The 18,943-nt window shown below is 43.7% G+C and overlaps 1 protein-coding gene across 4 annotated transcripts in view; it reads right to left on the bottom strand.

The window, feature by feature from the left end:
• Positions 1-3,653: 3,653 nt before the first annotated feature.
• Positions 3,654-18,943, bottom strand: part of LOC147883569 (uncharacterized) — a 30,758-nt gene continuing 15,468 nt past the window's right edge. For 3 of the 4 annotated variants that reach the window (XM_087399806.1, XM_087399808.1, XM_087399807.1), the window contains exons 2-4: positions 4,730-6,384; positions 4,415-4,545; positions 3,654-4,142 (exon numbers count right to left, since the gene is read on the bottom strand). In XM_087399806.1, coding sequence (XP_087255932.1) covers positions 4,416-4,545; positions 4,730-5,871 — 1,272 coding nt within the window. In that variant the 5' untranslated portion in view covers positions 5,872-6,384 and the 3' untranslated portion in view covers positions 3,654-4,142; position 4,415. Of the gene's footprint in view, positions 4,143-4,405; positions 4,546-4,729; positions 6,385-18,943 lie in introns of all 4 variants that reach the window. The other variant, XM_087399809.1, reaches the window with a different exon arrangement.

Below are 18,943 nucleotides of genomic sequence, written 5' to 3'. Positions count from 1 at the left end.
AGTAAACTTGATGATCATGGCAGACCACTCAATACTTCTCACTACATGCAGTGGTCTAGATGGGAGAGAGGACTTTTGCCTCCTCAATGGGTTCTTGGAAGACTTTCAAAAGACTTCTAGATGATCATAAACTCCAAGTAGTAAGTCACCTCAAAGGAGAGGGAGTGCAATGACAATCTAACAAATTGATGAAGCCATACCCTTGGATTTGGTTCCTCCGGGTGACGAGTCTATGTCTTGGTTTACTTGGATAAGGGCCTTTGTGAGATCAAGGGTTCTACTTTAGGTCTTAAGATATCGAGGATCAAATAGAGATGCCTTGGTCTTTGAGGTCCATTCTGGGGGCAGGCTATCCATATCTAAAAAAGGTATGGTTATGCATTTTCCATTTTAGCCCCTCAGGGATATAGGGCACGTGGAGTAGTGTCTCTTGGATTCAAGATGGTATCTACGCCCTATCTACACCCTAACCCCTTGGGTTCATGGAGGATTGGCTCGATAGAGGTGTCCCCATAAATTGCTTGTAGTGGGATCCCAACGAGTGGGAATGAATCAATCCAGGGCACTAAGAGAAGAATCTCCCCTTCATTCAATATAGGGTTACTAATGCCATGAAGTTTCAGCTTAGCCTCAAAGGCTAGAGGCCCACTAGAGCTCCTCATTGGGAGAATTTTCAAATTTTTGCACATTTGGAGAACTCTTTTTGGAAGGGACTCTAGATATCCCTTAGGAATAGAAAAATCACTCTCTTCTTTGGCTTTCTATTTACGGAGGGGTTGCGATGAACCACTGGAGATCTAGGTTAGGGGAAAACTCCATATGTACTCATTGCCTTTTTGCTGAGGTTCCTTTCTTTATAACCCCTAGGCTCGGTATATTGGCTCTCTCTGTTCAAGCCTCACTTGTTTTACGAGAGACATGACTCTTCCTAGATCTTTTACTTCGACGACATCTGGTTGTGTCATGTTCACCTGATGATGTTTTTGGCTATCTATATAGGCATGTGCATGCCTCCGTGGATACTTCATGGGAGATTCCAGCAAGCATAGCAGCCTGGTGCACAAAGATTTTAGATGCTTCCCATGTCTATCCTACACACATTTTGGTCATTATTTGGATAGACATGAGACACACCTTGATGGCCATCTGAGCAAGTATGAAGGGGTCTTCACAAGCAACTGCTTTAGGAGGACAGCTTTCTTCATAGGGTGGAGCGGCTCACTGTTCTTCTAGGAGTCCCCCACAGGGTTGAGATGGCACTTTCAGCCTCAACCTTGGATTTTCTGTATCTCTATTACAAGTGCTTGATTTTATGCTACTTGGGTTTTGCTTTCTCATGCTTGCATGATGTACTTTTCCCTTTAAGCTTTGCTCTAGGAGTTTCTTTCATACTTAACAAAAGTCCTTTTCTTCGCCAAAAAAAAAAAGGAATTAAAAATTATAGCATCTAATTCTTTCATACTTAATGAAGCAACAAACTAATAAAATCACTTTGGTAGACCTCCGAACATCTAGCTAATGTGTCATGTTCTCCAACAATTTGTATTATGATATTTTGTATTCTAGTCACATAACTAGTGACAAACAAACCTTCATTTGAAGAGAGTAAGGCTGATGTTGCAATGTGAGTTCTCAACCCTCACTTGCTATCTAAAGATATCTTGCAAAAGTCTTCTAGGTGATAACGGCAAGCCATGCACTTCTTGCAAGTGGAATTAAAAACCTTTTGAAAGTGATAAGTTGATACTTAATAAAGCTTTGTTGTTCTTCTCATTCCACTTTTTCAAGTACTAATGCTTCGTTGGTCAAGCTTCAACACCAATGATGACTCTCCACAACTTAATGTTAATCAAAGCTTCTACGTTTAAAATTACCATGTTGAATAATCAATGCTATGCTTGTCAATATAAATGTAGTACCATTGGAGAAATTTTCAAAAATAAATCTTTTAGGATACTGTCACAAATATGTAAATTGATCAAGGCTTTAAAATATTGTTTTTGATAGGCCAAATAACAAATAAGAGAATGTTTTAAATGAGGCATAATATATAGGATAAGATATGCCATTTGAAGTTTTTAGAGTACAAAAGCAAAGGAAATGAGATATAAGGGAGAGATGCCATTTGTCCTTGAGAGAAATTCTCAATAGAAAGATGACAGCTTAGTATATAAGGGAGAGTCATCATCACAAGGCAAGGAGGACAAGAGAAGAGAAGAGGGCTCATTGGTGCCACGAGTTACTAATGCAAACATCTCATCTCATTTTTTTAAATGAGACTATAATGGTCTTAAGGACCACAAGTATATGCCACAATTGCAACTACATTATGTGCTCTAACATGCAAATGTCCACACGCTCCCAATCGTTCTGGCTACTGTAACAAAGAGCTATAGTATTATAACTTGATGACTCTTTCTTCCACGTGACTTGGAATCCTTACGTGCGACTTTTTACTTTAGAACAAAATTACTCTCAACTCAACACACCACCTCATCCTAATAACCCAAGAAGCAATCCTAATTGGCAAGCAATTTCATTCCCTCAATAGTGACTAGGACAAATGATGGAGGACGAGGTTGCTCCTTGTGGTCCACTTTTGCCTCTTGTAGCAATTATCCCTTCATGCCAGGCTACCATATGGAAATCGAAGTAAACACCTCTTGTCGAACAAGCATGCTAGCACAAGGAAGTCCATCATGTCTCTAAAAGTAATAAAGCCAAAAGTTAGGCATCAAATTTCCCATGGGTAGGTATCTCTAGGGGAAGCCTCCCATGGACAAGTAAGATCAAAGATTGGGTTTATTATGCCTCTACCTCAATATCCAATGTGCCAAAATTGACTACATGATAATGCTAATGGCTTTTCAAGGTATCCATAGAGACTGGACCTTCATGTGAGACATCATTCGACTTGAAAGTTCTTGTTACCTCATCATAAAGGGTATAAAAAAACGACATGGACCTTTGTTCCTACTTTTGAATTTGATGTCTTCTTGAACGGTCATTAATTGACCTTGAATAAGTCAATCTACACCTCTTTCAAGAGTTTTGTTCTGCTCAAGAATCAAGTAGCCGCTTAAAATGCCTCTTAAGGCCCATCAAATCAAATTTATTGCTACTAAATAAAATCACAAAATCCATATACAAGTAAAAAGTAAGGCATGCAGTATTGCCCTTGAGATCACTTGAGAAAAGCATAAATCCAATTAGCCACTTTTTGAACTCCCAACGACACTTCAAACTTCTTGCCAAAATCGTTTTGGAACTGTTACTATATGTTTCTAAACAACGTTTCCTGTTCAGACAATGGAAATCTCCATCTGCTCGCAAAATATGGATCCTTCTTAATGCAATCAGGGCTATTGAAATGATATTATCCCAAAACAAGCCCCACCAAAGCTGTGTTCGTTATACTAACGACATTTACAGCATAAGAGCTGTGGAAGAGGGAATCTTGTGCGAAAAGATGCAATGTTTGTGACCAGGTGCCTTTGTAAATCATGTCAGAGATGTATGCAAATGCGATCAGTACATAGATTTCAATAAAACAAAAATACTACTGCTTAGAGCAAAATATAAAATGACTAGCTCTCTCTTCCTTGAAGTTGTAACAACACAAATTTTATAAAAAAGAATAGATGCAATTCTCCTTGTGGCAATTAAGCCAGAATGAAGAAATGAATCAATGAACGAAAATTGTAACTCTGATAATTTTACAGATACCTGCAATGGCAAGCCAGCCGATCAGCCTCTAAATATCTAGATCTTTACAACAGTTCTTGGTTTGTGGGAATACAGCACACCAATATACAGAAAAAGGCTTTCCTTTAGATGGTGGTCTAACTTGACGTCTACACCAAGATGGTTTGGTGTGCGATGGCATCCAAATGCCTATACAATTACAATTTGTGGTTAAATATTAAGGTTGCACATCCTCGCCCAGTCAGCCGCATTGCCACTACCTGATATAGGTTCCTCGTAAAACAATCAGAAATGACATCAATGCTCACCCAGCCTTGAACAAGCAGCAGCAGCCATGGTAACTTCAGTCAATCATAATTTCTGGCTAGATACTTGCAAAGAGTTTCAAGCCATATATGAGTGATAATACTTAGATATTATGGATATGTTTTTGTCACCTGCAAAAGCAACATAAAGGGTCAAAATTATGCCTAAGAATGTGTTGGCACACATGAGGAGAGTCCCTAGCCATTCAACAGAACCAGAACGGCAGCAAAGCAGCCAACTTAACTGACAACAAAAATTCAAACATAACCAAACAGACAACCATTAACTTGCCAGCTTTTAGTGGATTGTATCAGTGATCATAGCTTGCATCCATAGAGCATATTGCAGAAAACAGTCACAGATAAAGATAAGAATGAATAAAAATTAGCATTACAGAAGCTACCTTAGTCAAACCTATTTGCAGGACTTTTGCAACAGAAAAAGGTGCACAGGCGCCGCCTCCATCGGCGTCGCATATACCTTTGGTCTGGTTGAGGCATTTTCACTGGGCTGCTATTCCATTCGCATGGCAAACTGCAAGTACATCAAATCATGTACTCTCACAATGAGTGTCAGTTGTTTAGATACCAACTCTTGAGCCAAGATGATTTATGTAGAGATTGCTGTTTAAACAGATATGAGTCGCAGAGGAAAATCAAAAAGTGAGTACAGCGCCGCAACAACACAAGATCCACCAGATCGTTAGATTGACACATACATTGGGAACGCGAAGGAATGGGAGCTGGCAGTGCTGCTGTCAGATCGGTGTGAGAGACTTCCTGAACAGGGAACTTGACCTGAGTGACCCGAGTAAGAAATTGGTCCAGAAAATGGAACAGGTCCAGGAAACGTAACTAAGAGAGGATCACCAGCGTCAACATCCTCATACCACTTCCCTGACAAACTTTGAACATCATCTTGTGAACTTTGTCGTGTCCTAGTAATTCCACCATTCTTCTCAAACTCTTCGGGATATCCAGCACTGCCCCAGTGCCCTTGAACCATTGTATCAGCACATTCTTCACCACAAAAAACATTAGAACACCCTAAATCATCAAAGGATGATTGATCGTCCATAGTTGGGGGGTTGATCCTTGACCATTCCGAAGCAGATGATGATTCATCTGCCTGCATTGAGACTCTCTCTACAGAGGATTCGAGTTGCCTTCTCACACTCATCAGAAGATATTCATGGCCTTCATTAAAAGCCTTAAAGAATTCAGCAATCTCAAAGGCCAATTCATCTTCAACCCCTGTCTCTTCTCTGTCAGGATCATTGGTTACTAGGAAATCTTCTTTCTGCAAAAAATCTGCATTTCTAGTCCCCACAGCTGCACTCTGTGTGGCATCTTTCATCGCCTTACTATATCGTTCATGCCCACCATTGACACCTTCTGAGATCACAATGTTGTTCCTAGCCTCTGGAATGGCTTTCTGGATATTTGACGAAGCATCCCCACATGTGGCATCGACCTTGTTGTATCCATTCTTGAAAGCAACAACTGCACTGGCATTGATAGATCTAACAGTGCTGTAGGGAGCGTTATGCATTTGAATGCCTTTCCTAGTGATACTTAAAGAATTACATCCTGTAGAGGAGTCAAAGAGGTTTTCAGTGGCTCCCTTTGAATGGAGTAGGCTGAGCCTCCCATGAGATTCAGGTAAGAAGCACAAGAACGAAGGAGAACCAGTCGATACTGGCGATTGTCCTCTTGTTCCACTTGGCTCTGAGCAATCTGAACCACAGGCCTCGCGTTTATGGTTATCATTATTTGAGCTTCTATGACTGCAGTTTGAGGTTCGACCCGATGGAAGAGACACCATATCTTCCATTTCTGAGTAATCACTCTTCTCCACCATCACCAAAGTCTTTAAATTTTTGTATCTGCCTCCTATTGATCCCCTGAAGGTTAAAGGTGCATAAGAAGCTGACGCATTCTCATTGGGGTTCTCCTCACTACTTCCCAGCTGGGGCACTGAGATAACCCATCTTTTGTAGTAGCAGCTTTTTCTATCACACTGACCCAGTTGCCACAGATTTCCAGACTTCTATTGGACTTATGGGGAAAAGAACTGCATGTGTCTATTGAATTTGCAACTTCTCCAGTCATCTCTCCCACAAGCTTTGCCATATTTGTCGATGAAGTGGCTGACCATCCATCAAAGTGATTTTCCTGTAGAGAAATTTCCCCACGCTGGAAGCTTTCAGAAAAATCGACCAGCACATTTTGAGGCACAAAAGTTTTGTTTAGAATGTTAAAGTAATGACTCTTCCGATTTCCCCCAGGATAATATACTGACATCTTCAAACTCAAGTATGACATCTATGTTCTTGCTCAATTTTCTCACATGCAGCATTGCATTCCCCAGTACCTGCATGAAGCATTCCACAGTAAGTCCAAAAAGAGCATCCCTTGCCAACTCTGTCAGTAGAAATTATATGAAAATCACACTGAATCTCAAAATCAAAGATCCTTACACAAGTGCATATAGAGAAACGATAGAGAAACCATAGGGTTTGCAGTGGAGCGATCAGAAAATAGACAATACTCAGATACAACTGAAGAACGGAACTCAGAAAACATAGTGCCTGTCGGTAATATGAAAAACTGAATACAAGAACCTCAAGCCATCGTGTCTGAAGGACCGTGGCTGAGGTGAATCTGTAGAGAGACAGTAGAACAGATAGCCGCAGAGGGAGCGTCACGCAGTCCTCCGTGTAGCTCAATGATGACGAGGATGATGGGAGCTGGAGCTGCCCTTGGAGATGGCTGAAACCAGCATGCTCTGAGGAAGGAACCTTCAGGCTATCTGGAATAGCAATAGGATGAAGAAAAAGAAGCTGATCTGGGGCAGAAGGAGCTGATCTATAGCAAAGGAGCAGAAAGGGACAGATCTGGAGGAGGATGGGACAGATCTGGAGCATAAGGAGCTGATCTGGAAAAGAGGAGCTGAAGGAGACAGATCTGGAGCAGGATGGGACAGATCTGGAGCAGAAGGAGCTGATCTGGAGAAGAGGAGCTGAAGGAGACAGATCTGGAGGAGGATGGGACAGATCTGGAGCAGAAGGAGCTGAGCTGAAGTAGAGGAGCAGATCTGAGCAGAGGAGCAGAAGTTGGGACAGATCTGGAGGAGAGGATGGAACAGCCAGGAGGCAGGAAGGAGAGGCAGAAGAGGAGGCAGCAGAGGGAGGCAGCAGAGGAGGCAGAAGTGGAGAGGAGAGGTAGATGGAGCAGGCGGGCCTGCAGCAAAAGATGGAGGAGTAGCTGCAGGTCCTGTCCTGTACAGTAAGTATGAGGGCAGAGGAGTTTATATAGGCCAGACCTAGCTGGTCGGCCAGCTGGTCGGTGGGCCTGCCAGCTGGTCGGCCAGCTGGTCGGTTGGGCCTGCCAGCTGGTCGGTGGGCCTGCCAGCTGGTCGGCCAGATCTGGTCGGCCAGACCAGCTGGTCGGTTTGGCCATTTGTTTGGCTGAGGTAGCTGGCCTTTTGGCTGGCCTGTGAGCTTGTTGATTGCCCCGTAAATTGGGGATTGCTCAGTTGCTGAATACCCCCTCTCAATTGCCAATTTTGAGGGGCAAACATTTGTGTGCTGGGAGCTTCGTGTAGGGATGTCGATGATGGTGCTGGCTATCCCTGTGAAATGCCCAATAGAAGATCACAAGAGGAGTGCCCTTGCAAGGGAATTGTTCACTTCCTCAAGTGTCGTAGTTACACGTATGATACCAGATAGAAATAAGAACACTGTGAAGCTTGAGAGAATAAGCCACCCCCTCTCACCGCCGAAAGGTGGAGGAAAGAGCAAAGAACAAATTTGTCGTAGCAGTACTGATAATCCAGAGAGGTCGGAGCTGAACAGGGAGCCAGTGTGTGTCCGATCTTGGACCTCAGGAGAGAGGAGTCTATCCCCGCCTCCATGCAGGTAGTAGATTCTAAACAACTGTCATCTAGACACATCTGAACAGAAAGGGTCCCGCCTAGGGAGAACTTGTAGATCCTGGAAGTCGATGCCGATGGTGGTAGCGGTGAAGAATCATGACCCCCTCTTTCGAAGGAATGGGGAGTGTCAAGCCGGAAACCGAACAGGGAGGAAGGGAAGGGAGTAGAAGATGGAGTTGTGAAAGGGAGGGAGGGATGGGAGTAGAAGATGGAGTTCTGAAAGGGAAGGAGGGATGGGAGTAGAAGATGGAGTTCTGAAAGGGAAGGAGGGATGGGAGTAGAAGATGGAGTTCTGAAAGGGAAGGAGGGATGGGAGTAGAAGATGGAGTTCTGAAAGGGAGGGAGGGATGGGAGTAGAAGATGGAGTTCTCTCCCCTAGTGCGCAGCGGAATGAAGAGGAAACTGATATGTTCATAGGAGTGATGCTCCCTGTACCTATGGCCTCCATGAAGAAGCAGGATCTTTATATCACCTGAGATCTGGGGTCTTTAGATCACCATGGCTCTGGGGTCTTTAGCTCACCATAGCTCTGATACCATATAGAGAAACGATAGAGAAACCATAGGGTTTGCAGTGGAGCGATCAGAAAATAGACAATACTCAGATACAACTGAAGAACGGAACTCAGAAAACATAGTGCCTGTCGGTAATATGAAAAACTGAATACAAGAACCTCAAGCCATCGTGTCTGAAGGACCGTGGCTGAGGTGAATCTGTAGAGAGACAGTAGAACAGATAGCCGCAGAGGGAGCGTCACGCAGTCCTCCGTGTAGCTCAATGATGACGAGGATGATGGGAGCTGGAGCTGCCCTTGGAGATGGCTGAAACCAGCATGCTCTGAGGAAGGAACCTTCAGGCTATCTGGAATAGCAATAGGATGAAGAAAAAGAAGCTGATCTGGGGCAGAAGGAGCTGATCTATAGCAAAGGAGCAGAAAGGGACAGATCTGGAGGAGGATGGGACAGATCTGGAGCATAAGGAGCTGATCTGGAAAAGAGGAGCTGAAGGAGACAGATCTGGAGCAGGATGGGACAGATCTGGAGCAGCGGGAGCTGATCTGGAGAAGAGGAGCTGAAGGAGACAGATCTGGAGGAGGATGGGACAGATCTGGAGCAGAAGGAGCTGAGCTGAAGTAGAGGAGCAGATCTGAGCAGAGGAGCAGAAGTTGGGACAGATCTGGAGGAGAGGATGGAACAGCCAGGAGGCAGGAAGGAGAGGCAGAAGAGGAGGCAGCAGAGGGAGGCAGCAGAGGAGGCAGAAGTGGAGAGGAGAGGTAGATGGAGCAGGCGGGCCTGCAGCAAAAGATGGAGGAGTAGCTGCAGGTCCTGTCCTGTACAGTAAGTATGAGGGCAGAGGAGTTTATATAGGCCAGACCTAGCTGGTCGGCCAGCTGGTCGGTGGGCCTGCCAGCTGGTCGGCCAGCTGGTCGGTTGGGCCTGCCAGCTGGTCGGTGGGCCTGCCAGCTGGTCGGCCAGATCTGGTCGGCCAGACCAGCTGGTCGGTTTGGCCATTTGTTTGGCTGAGGTAGCTGGCCTTTTGGCTGGCCTGTGAGCTTGTTGATTGCCCCGTAAATTGGGGATTGCTCAGTTGCTGAATAGTGCACACAGAATTTCAAAAGCTAAACAACTTTGTTCAAATGGTTTTTTGAGAAGACTATGCTGGGTTAAATTGGTCACGACTCACCTCCCCACCTGTGAGCCCCAAATGAGGAGACATGGGGGAAGTTGATATGCAACACAGGCAGGGATGAAGGGGGATCGATCAGGGCTGCCGTGTGGGCAGCAATCTGGCTGCTGCATGGGCAGCATATAGATATCCTTCTTGAATTGTTTTTAGGGCAGCCACATGGGTCACCCGTGTCAGCATTTACACCAATTGTTTGCCCTGTTACAGGACTGGCATAAGTGGAATGGAAAGAGCCCTGGCAGAGCACAAATGGAAGGCCTAAGGGCTGGGAAGAGAGGTCAGGCTTGGGGTTCTTATAGGCCCCAAGAGCAGCTCCTGTTTGGCTTGTTCAGGTTGGCCAGTAGGAACCAGGTCAGCAGCACCCAGACCCAGGTCTATATAAGGAACCCCACCTGGGGGTTCCACCCATCCACAGGATTTCGTCTTGAGATCACTTTCTAGGAGTGAAGGGCACAGGCACTTCCAGTTATCAGCTTTAATCATTCCAGGTGCACATACCAAAGGGAAGAGTCTACAGCAAAGTACAAGAGCCATAGGAGATGTTCTGAAGGAGCAGATTGGCTCATCCGGCTGAGAATTTGGGGATCTTTCATATTTGCCCTTTTTCAGGCTCAATTTTTTAGGGTTTTGGGTGCATTGTAGATGTTGTAGTCTGGATTGGTGCATTGAAGTGAAATTTGGGGGTTTTCATGCTCTTTTGAGTCACATTTGCAAAATTGCAGTCACATTGGGCTGATTTGACCCAAAGTTTAGAGCTGTTGAGTCTATTGCAGGCACATTGCAGTGACATTTCCAGTATTGCAGCACAATGTGGAGCCTTTTCCATTTGCCCTCTCAAAATTTGGGGCTTTTGCTAGATTTAATAGTAGCATTGCCTAGTATAGGTGACATTTGGGGCTTTTGAGTCACATTTTCTCACATTTGCACTGACATTGGCCTTATTTGGTCACATCTTGGGGGGTTTTCAGAATTTCCTTCTTTTTGGGACATTTTCCCTCTTTAGAAATTGGGGCTTTTTCCTTTTTCAGCTCTTGGATTGCCAAGTAGACATTGTCCTCTCAATTTCACACACCCAGCTTGCAAGAATTTGGGGCTTTTCTCAGAGTATATAGCAGGATTAAAGTGGGACTTTTAGCCTCTTCCTTGGTTTCTTTCTTATACCTCACATTCGGTCTTGCAACACGGCCAAGGCTACATGGGACACTTTGGCCAATCTATATCGGATTCAAAATGAGGCCAAGGCTGTGTATTTGCATAGGTAGCTCAATGGTGTTAAGATGAACGAAGGGGACATCATGGATGTCTTCCTCACGCACATTAAGGATGTTAAAGAGCAGCTCATCAGTGTTGATGAGATTGTCACAAATTCACTAGTGTCTACGACACTTGATGATTCAGACGAGGGATGTGCTACTACGACATTGAGGCTAGTGGCCATGGGTAACCCCAACCACTATTCTTTCGATCAGCTTGTTTCCCTACTCCTGGGGGAGGAGCAGAGTCATCAAAACAGAAACGGAATTGCTTCTACTCATGCAAATCAAGCCTTTGCCACTGATCACAAGGGCAAAGGCAAAGTGGGGAAAAATTACAGCAAGCCCAAAACTTCCTATGGCACCTCATGATCTTCTTCTCTTGCTATCGAGAAGAAGAAGCACTGTAATTATTGTATGAAGCCCGGCTGTGACATCTCTGAATGTCAAAAGCGAATTGCGTCGGAAAAGAGAAATCAGCTGAAAGGTCTTGCAGTTACACATGCTCCTGCTGCAAATGGTAACCCTTATGAGGAAGAAAACTTGGCTTAGGATGAGTGGGCATTTGCTGTGACCCGCTACTACAATCCAAAGATGCATGCTTCAGCTTTATCTCTTTCAGATTCCAAGTCAGCTTGGTATTTTGACTGTGGTGCTTCTAAGCACATTACCTCCTACAAATCTCTATTTCAGTCCTTGAGTGATGCTCCACATGGGGCATTCTCACTTGTGCAACCAATGCAGCTTATCTCGTGAAAGGGATTGGTCAGATGCAAGTCACATCAATGTCAAGTGATATAGTGACACTTGCGGAGGTTTTGTATGTTACAGGTATCACGAAGAATCTGATTTCTATTTCAGTCATCTACACACATGGCTTCATAGTTTTTTTGATGGTCATTGTTGTGCTGTGTATTATAACATGTACAATAATTGTTTCGTACTCACTGAAAATTTTGACCATGGGCTGTATCACCTTGATATCTTTGAAAACAGGCTACTATAGAAGCTAATGGCATTGCTTAATCATGTGATACTTATGGCATGAGAGATTGGGGCATCTAAACTTTAATAGCTTGGTGAAGATGCATTCAAAGGACATGGTGGTAGATCTACCACCCATGCATGCAATGACAAAACATGTATGTGAGGACTGCTAATTGGAAGAAATGCATCGGTTTCCTTTTTTGAAAGACTCGACACTCAGTGCATCCAAAAAGTTGCACCTAGTACATAGTGATGTATGCGGGTGATGCGGACAGCATCACCTTGGGGCTACTTATGCTTTGCTACTTTTATGGATGACTTCACCAGGTTCACTTGGATTTATCCCATTAAATCCAAGTCAGATGTCTTGTCGTGCTTCAAGCATTTCCTTGCCTAGCGAAGAATGAGAGTAGGAAAATCCTCTTGACCCTCCGCACTGACAGGGAATACATACAATGTTTGAAGATATCGAGTCTTTACAATGTTTCCTAAACAACATGTGTCCAAGACTATGAATAATTTTCCAACACACTTTCAATTTGCTAATCAAAGTTTACGTATACTTTCAAATTTGTTGGCTATGGCAAGCAATGGAAGCTCAAAAATGGACAAGAAGAAAAACGAGATGTTGTAATAGATTGCTACAAAACTGAAGTGGAGGCTCAAGAGGGAGCCAACATAACAAAACCCTAGGGCCAATTGTCCTAACTAGACTAAGTGTCCTAACTGACCTAGGTGGTACATGTAATAACTGTACCAATAGTCCTAACTGACTATAACTAGGCCTACAAGGCACATATCAAGGAATAAGTGGCACCTATGGATAGCCCATAGAATGGCCTACAAACCCACCTGTCTGTATTAAGGTGAGCAATGTGCAGCCCACTCTCATTCTCAATAAAGTGCTTGAAGCATGAAGAAACTTCAGATTTGGATTTCAAAGTAAAAATCCAAGTGTACCTGGTGAAGTCATCAATAAAAGTGGCAAAATAATAGAAGCCCCTAGGAGCTGCAACCCTCATGGGTCCACAAACATCACTATGAACCAGATAAAGTTTGCGTGAAGCACTAACTCTCCCATCCTTGGGAAATGCAGCACGGTGCATCTTACCAAGCAAGCATGGTTCACAAACATGCTTTGTAGGCACAAGCATTTTGGGAAGATCAACAACCATACCCTCCTTATATAACTTCACCAAGGCTCCAAAATTGGGGTGTCCAAACCTCTCATGCCACGAATGGATATCTGCCATGGTAGAATCAAGAGCAAAGGCATGTGCATCTGCAAGCACAGCATCATCATCCAAACCTCTATCATAAGCATCAAGTCTATAAAGACCTCTAGCCAATGTGCCAATCAAGACCATGGTAAAGGCATGTGTAGCATCATATACCGCACACCTAGCACCATCAAAAAGAACCTGAAAGCCACATGTAGCAATGGCTGAAATAGAAATGAGGTTCTTACGAATGCCTGGAACATAAAGCACATGCTCTAGAGTAACAATACCACCAAAGACAGAAGTAAGAGCAACTTGCCCAATACCTTTCACAGTATAGGATGCATTATTGGCACATGTGATACTACCCCCCTGAGATGTATGCTCTAATGAGCTGAATAACTTCCGGCAAGAAGTGATGTGCTTGCTAGCACCACTATTAAAGAACCAGGCATCATGAACATCTAAAACTGCCATACAAGCATCATGAACATCGGGATTATACTGACATGTAACCAAGAAAGCCCAATGTTGGTCTTGTGCAAAATTAACGGATTCATGTCGATCTTCTGCACTAGAAGAACTAGATACTGCAAGACCAGACTCTTTCTTTTTCTCTTAGATGCAATGAGCTTCCTGCATTCAAAAATATCATGCCCAGGTTTCCTGTAATAATTACAACTCTTCTTTTTTTTGTTATCCCCTGAAGAAGAGGCACCATGTGAATGATCAGCATGGGAATGAGAGCGTTTACCAGTTGAACCCTTGCCTTTACCTTTGTGTTTGTGATGGGCAGTAAATGCTTGATCACTAGCCATAGAAGCATTGCGATTCGCACGACTTTGCTCCTCCTGAAGAAGAAGAGCAACCAACTGGTCAAATGAAAAATGATTGGCATCACCCGTAAGAGCAACTTGCCCAATACCTTTCACAGTATAGGATGCATTATTGGCACATGTGATACTAACCCCCTGAGATGTATGGTCTAATGAGCTGAATAACTTCCGGCAAGAAGTGATGTGCTTGCTAGCACCACTATTAATGACCAGGCATCATGAACATCTACAACTGCCATACAAGCATCATGAACATCGGGATTATACTGACATGTAACCAAGAAAGCCCAATGCTGGTCTTGTGCAAAATTAACGGACTCGTGTCGATCTTCTGCACTAGAAGAACTAGATACTGCAAGACCAGACTCTTTCTTTTTCTCTTAGATGCAATGAGCTTCCTGCATTCAGAAATATCATGCCCACGGTTCCTGTAATAATTACAACTCTTCTTTTTTTTTTAATCCCCTGAAGAAGACGCACCATGTGAATGATCAGCATGGGAATGAGAGCGTTTACCAGTTGAACCCTTGCCTTTACCTTTGTGTTTGTGATGGGCAGCAAATGCTTGATCACTAGCCATAGAAGCATTGCAATTCGCACGACTTTGCTCCTCCTGAAGAAGAAGAGCAACCAACTGGTCAAATGAAAAATGATTGGCATCACCCCCTGCAACCAACCTCAATGTAGTAGCAAAGCCTTGATAAGAATCAGGCAACCCATCAAGGGTATTAGAAACAAGCTGAGAATTAGGCATAATCTCATCAATGTTGACCAACTTCTCTTTCAAATCCTTCACATTAGTGAGATAGGTATCCATGTTACCACCCTCTTCAAGCTTCAAGTCTTTCAACTGCTTGCGGAGATAGGCAACCCTCGCCTCATTCCGCACCTGATACAAAGATGCAAGCTAATCCCATGCTTGCTTAGCTGTCTTGCAAGACCGGATATGAGGGATAATAACCCGTTTCACTGAAAGAGAAATCAAGGCATGTGCTTTGGCATCACGACCTACCCACTGAATGTCCTCCTGTGTAGGAGGTAAAATATCTGTAGCAGGAGTTTCAGGTGTTTTGAAAGTAGCATTAGAAACATCACCTGAAGAGAAACCCGAGGCAGTAGGTACAGCACCAAAAGCAGCATTACGTGTAGACCTGACCTCGAAACCTGAAACAATATGCCATAGATTCTTAGCAACCAAAACATGTCCCATCATGTATGACCACATGGGATAATTGGTGCCATTAAGCTTGTCATCAGCCCCAAGCATCCCAAACAAGTCATCCTTGCTGCTAGTCATGGTGCTGAAATCGAAGACAAATGCACCAAAAAGGCAACCTCTCAAAATCAAGTGACAAAATTCTGCCCAAGCTTCAAAGCTTATGCCTGCAAGAGACTTTGTTGTCCCAAGGTGTACCTGTTGCAAGAAAAATCCCCAAAAGGCAACATGAGGCCTTCCAAGGCAACATGGGGCCTTTCCAAAATGCAAATGAAGCAAAAATTGGAAAGAACCAACGCAACAACGGCTTACCCAATGATGTAGCCCAAAAGGACAGCAGTAAAAAGGCTCTGAATGTGAGCAAAGAGATTCACCCTTGAAAGAAAGGTGAAAATGAGAGCAAATGAGGGCTGGAAATGTGAATGTAGCAAGAGAAAGTGCTCCCACAAGGAGGTGACCACGTAGAAATGACAAAAGAGAGATTCAATGGAGGAGCACTCGCAGCCCGAGGCAAAGGTAAGCCAAATGAGAAGAAATGGGCTCAAGGAGAGGCCTCCAGATCGCTCCAACAACCTCCAAAAGTCTTCAACAGCCGGCACACAGCTCAAGGCAGCTCCGAAAACACTTGCACGCTTCACGAAGTAGCTCCAAAGTGCTGAGAAATCTTCAAACTGGCTGGCACGCACCCCGAGACAGACCCATACAGCATTAAATGCTGTCAAACAGGTCCGTACAAACCCCATACAGCATTAAATGATGTCTGACAGGGCCGTACAGCATTAAATGATGTCTGACAGAGTCGTACAGGTTCCGTACAGCATTAAATGATGTCTGACAAAGCCATACAAGTTCCGTACAGCATTAAATGCTTCTGACAGAGCCGTATAGGTTCACACATGTGGTCGAATTTGCTGCAGCAGGCTGGAAAATGCTCCGACACAGCTCCCTTCATGGTGGTTGCTCCAAAGTGCGGTCTTCTCGGGTCAAAAAAAGGGTTTTCGTCATAGAAGTGCTTGCAAAGGCCACCAACACTCACGGGTGTGTAGAAATTGGCAAGACCAGCAGGAATGAGGGCTCAAGAGGCTGCCAAACAGATTGGGAAAGTTGTCAATGGCTCAGGGAATGGATTCCCGGCTTGCTCTGACACCACTATTGGCTATGGCAAGCAATGGAAGCTCAAAAATGGAGGCAAGAAGAAGAAAAACGAGATGCTGTAATAGATTGCTGCAAAACTGAAGTGGAGGCTCAAGAGGGAGCCAACATAACAAAACCCTAGGGCTAACTGCTCTAACTAGACTAAGTGTCCTAACTAACCTAGGTGTTACATGTACTTACTACACCAATAGTCCTAACTGACTATAACTAGGCCTACAAGGCACATACCAAGGAATAAGTGGGACCTATGGATAGCTCATAGAATGGCCTACAAAATTTGCTTGCCATGACACTTAACACCGTTTTCCTTCATGGGGATTTATTAGAAGAGGTCTACGTCACTCTAAAAGCCCTCTATGGTTTAAAGTAGGCACCACAGGCATGGTACGCCAAGATACCTTCTTTTTTGCTATGCCCTGGGTTTCAAAACAACTCTACAGAAGCCACTCTTTATGTCTGGAAGAGTGAATTAGAATTTTTTATTTCACTTCTTTATGTGGATGACATGCTTATCACTGGGGCCGACATTCAAAAAATTGCAGATTTCAAGGCAGATTTGCAGAAATCATTTGCAATGTCACATATGGGCAAGTTGCTCTACTATATGGGCATCCAGTTTGCTAATGTTGAGGGGGCACAATGATGAGTCAATCCACATATATTAGACAGTTCTTGCATAGCTTCCAATTTGAGGATTGTAAGCCAGTTTCTACTCAATTGAAACATGGCTTCCATTTCTTCTCCAAAGATGGGAGCCCCATTTGATGCCACTCTTTATCAGCAAGTTGTGGGCTGCCTTATTTACTTATGTCATACCCAGCCTAATTTGCAGTATGGTGTTTCTCAGTTAAGCACGTACATGCACAAGCCCAACACGCAACATTGGCAAGCAACGAAGCGAGCCTTCCATTACTTGAAGGCCATGCAGCATTTGGGACTGTTCTATAGTGATCAGTCTTCATTGGATTTGCATGCCATTCACGGACAATGATTGAGTAAGAAGTTACGACATGAGGGTGTCTCACAATCGCATTTCTTGGTTCAGCAAGAAGCAACCTACGGTTGCTTCTTCGAGTTGAGAAGCCTAGTACAGGGTAACCTTCATAGCCACTATAGAGTGTGTTTGTCTTCGTAAGTTACTTGTAGATCTTGATGTCCGCTAGACCTCCTCTACCATGGTCTATACTAATAGCCAGAGTGCTCTCTAGCCATTGCGCGTAATCCTATCTTTCCTTCGTGTACCAAGCACATTGAGATGCACTATCATTAGGTTTGAGAGCCCCTATAAGCTAGATTGTCCTACGTTCCCAGGAGGATAACTTAGTAGATCTCTTCACGAAGGCTCTACCACGGCCCAAATTTGAGGCTTTTCGACATGCCTTACACTTGGCACCATTTACTATGTGATGTTAATATCCTTGTATTATCATTAGTTGCTATATCTATCTTGTACGAATATGTCCAACGTGATATAGCTTCTAGGTATACCTACCACAACCTAAATTTGAGGCTTTTTGACATGCCTTACACTTGACACCATTTACTACGTGATGTTGATCTCCCTATATTATCATTGGTTGCTATAACCATCTTGTACGAATATGTGCAACCATGATATAGTTTCTAGGTATACCTGAGATGTATCCAGGATACTTCAACAACCAACCATACCATGGAGGGGGATTCTTTAGCACACAGCCTTGCATGGCCTGTAGGCCAATAAGGACTTCAGTCAACCCTCAAGTTGCATACATAGGCTACCTCAGGTACTTTCTTCGTTATCCATTTACAAGTACTCGCGTTTCCTTAGCTTGTTGTTTGCTTCCTTGCATTCCATTTCCATTCCATTGCTCCCTACACCCAACATTGACAACCAGGCTTTGATACCATGTAAGAGAGTATAAGAGATTCCAGAATCTTTTGAAACGCAGATGGCGACTTATGCTTGGGTACTAATTAGAACATAAGCATAGCTTTGCTTACTAAGTTACTATTATTTTTTATTTTTCTCATGTACTCGTAATTTTTCTCATGTACTAATGAGAACATAAGCATAGCCTTGCTTACCAACTCCCTTCTTTACGTTGTTCTTTTGCTTGTTCTGTAAAAATTATTTAATTTGTAAGATTGGATATATTCTAGTCTTATGAAGGTATATATAATATAAAACGATCCATCCATTACCATACAAGGTCCGGATACCATAACAAGACAAGAGAGCTCGCTTGCTATAGACAACTCCCCACAACAGAACTGAGATCACACAACTTACTATGAAACACCAATGCACTCTGTGTCCATGCATGTAAGGAAAGAACACTTCAGATTTGGAAGAAGAATACTTAGAATTGCACGCAAAAGAATTCAGATAGATGTATAAATCCAAGTACAAAACCTGCCAATGCTTGTACTAACACCTGCAGCATACTAGGGCTGAGGTAAGGCACCCAAAATGGCCTTGTATGATGCATATGCAGATCTGAAAATCTGAGCCAAAAGGAAGCAAATCCCAACCAAATACTGCGAAAGCTGGTGGAACAGCTGGAGGAAGACCCAAATGGCTGGAAACGGTCCGAATCTGAGTAGAAAACTCAATATAACAGCAGAACAATGCTGGAAAACCCCTGCAGAATTGTCGTACGG

The sequence above is a fragment of the Dipteris shenzhenensis genome, chromosome 28 (genome assembly GCF_047967505.1).
Source record: "Dipteris shenzhenensis isolate YYH24624 ecotype China chromosome 28, Dip_SZ_1.0, whole genome shotgun sequence".
Lineage (NCBI taxonomy): Eukaryota > Viridiplantae > Streptophyta > Polypodiopsida > Gleicheniales > Dipteridaceae > Dipteris > Dipteris shenzhenensis.
This window is presented reverse-complemented; position numbering and strand designations above follow the sequence as displayed.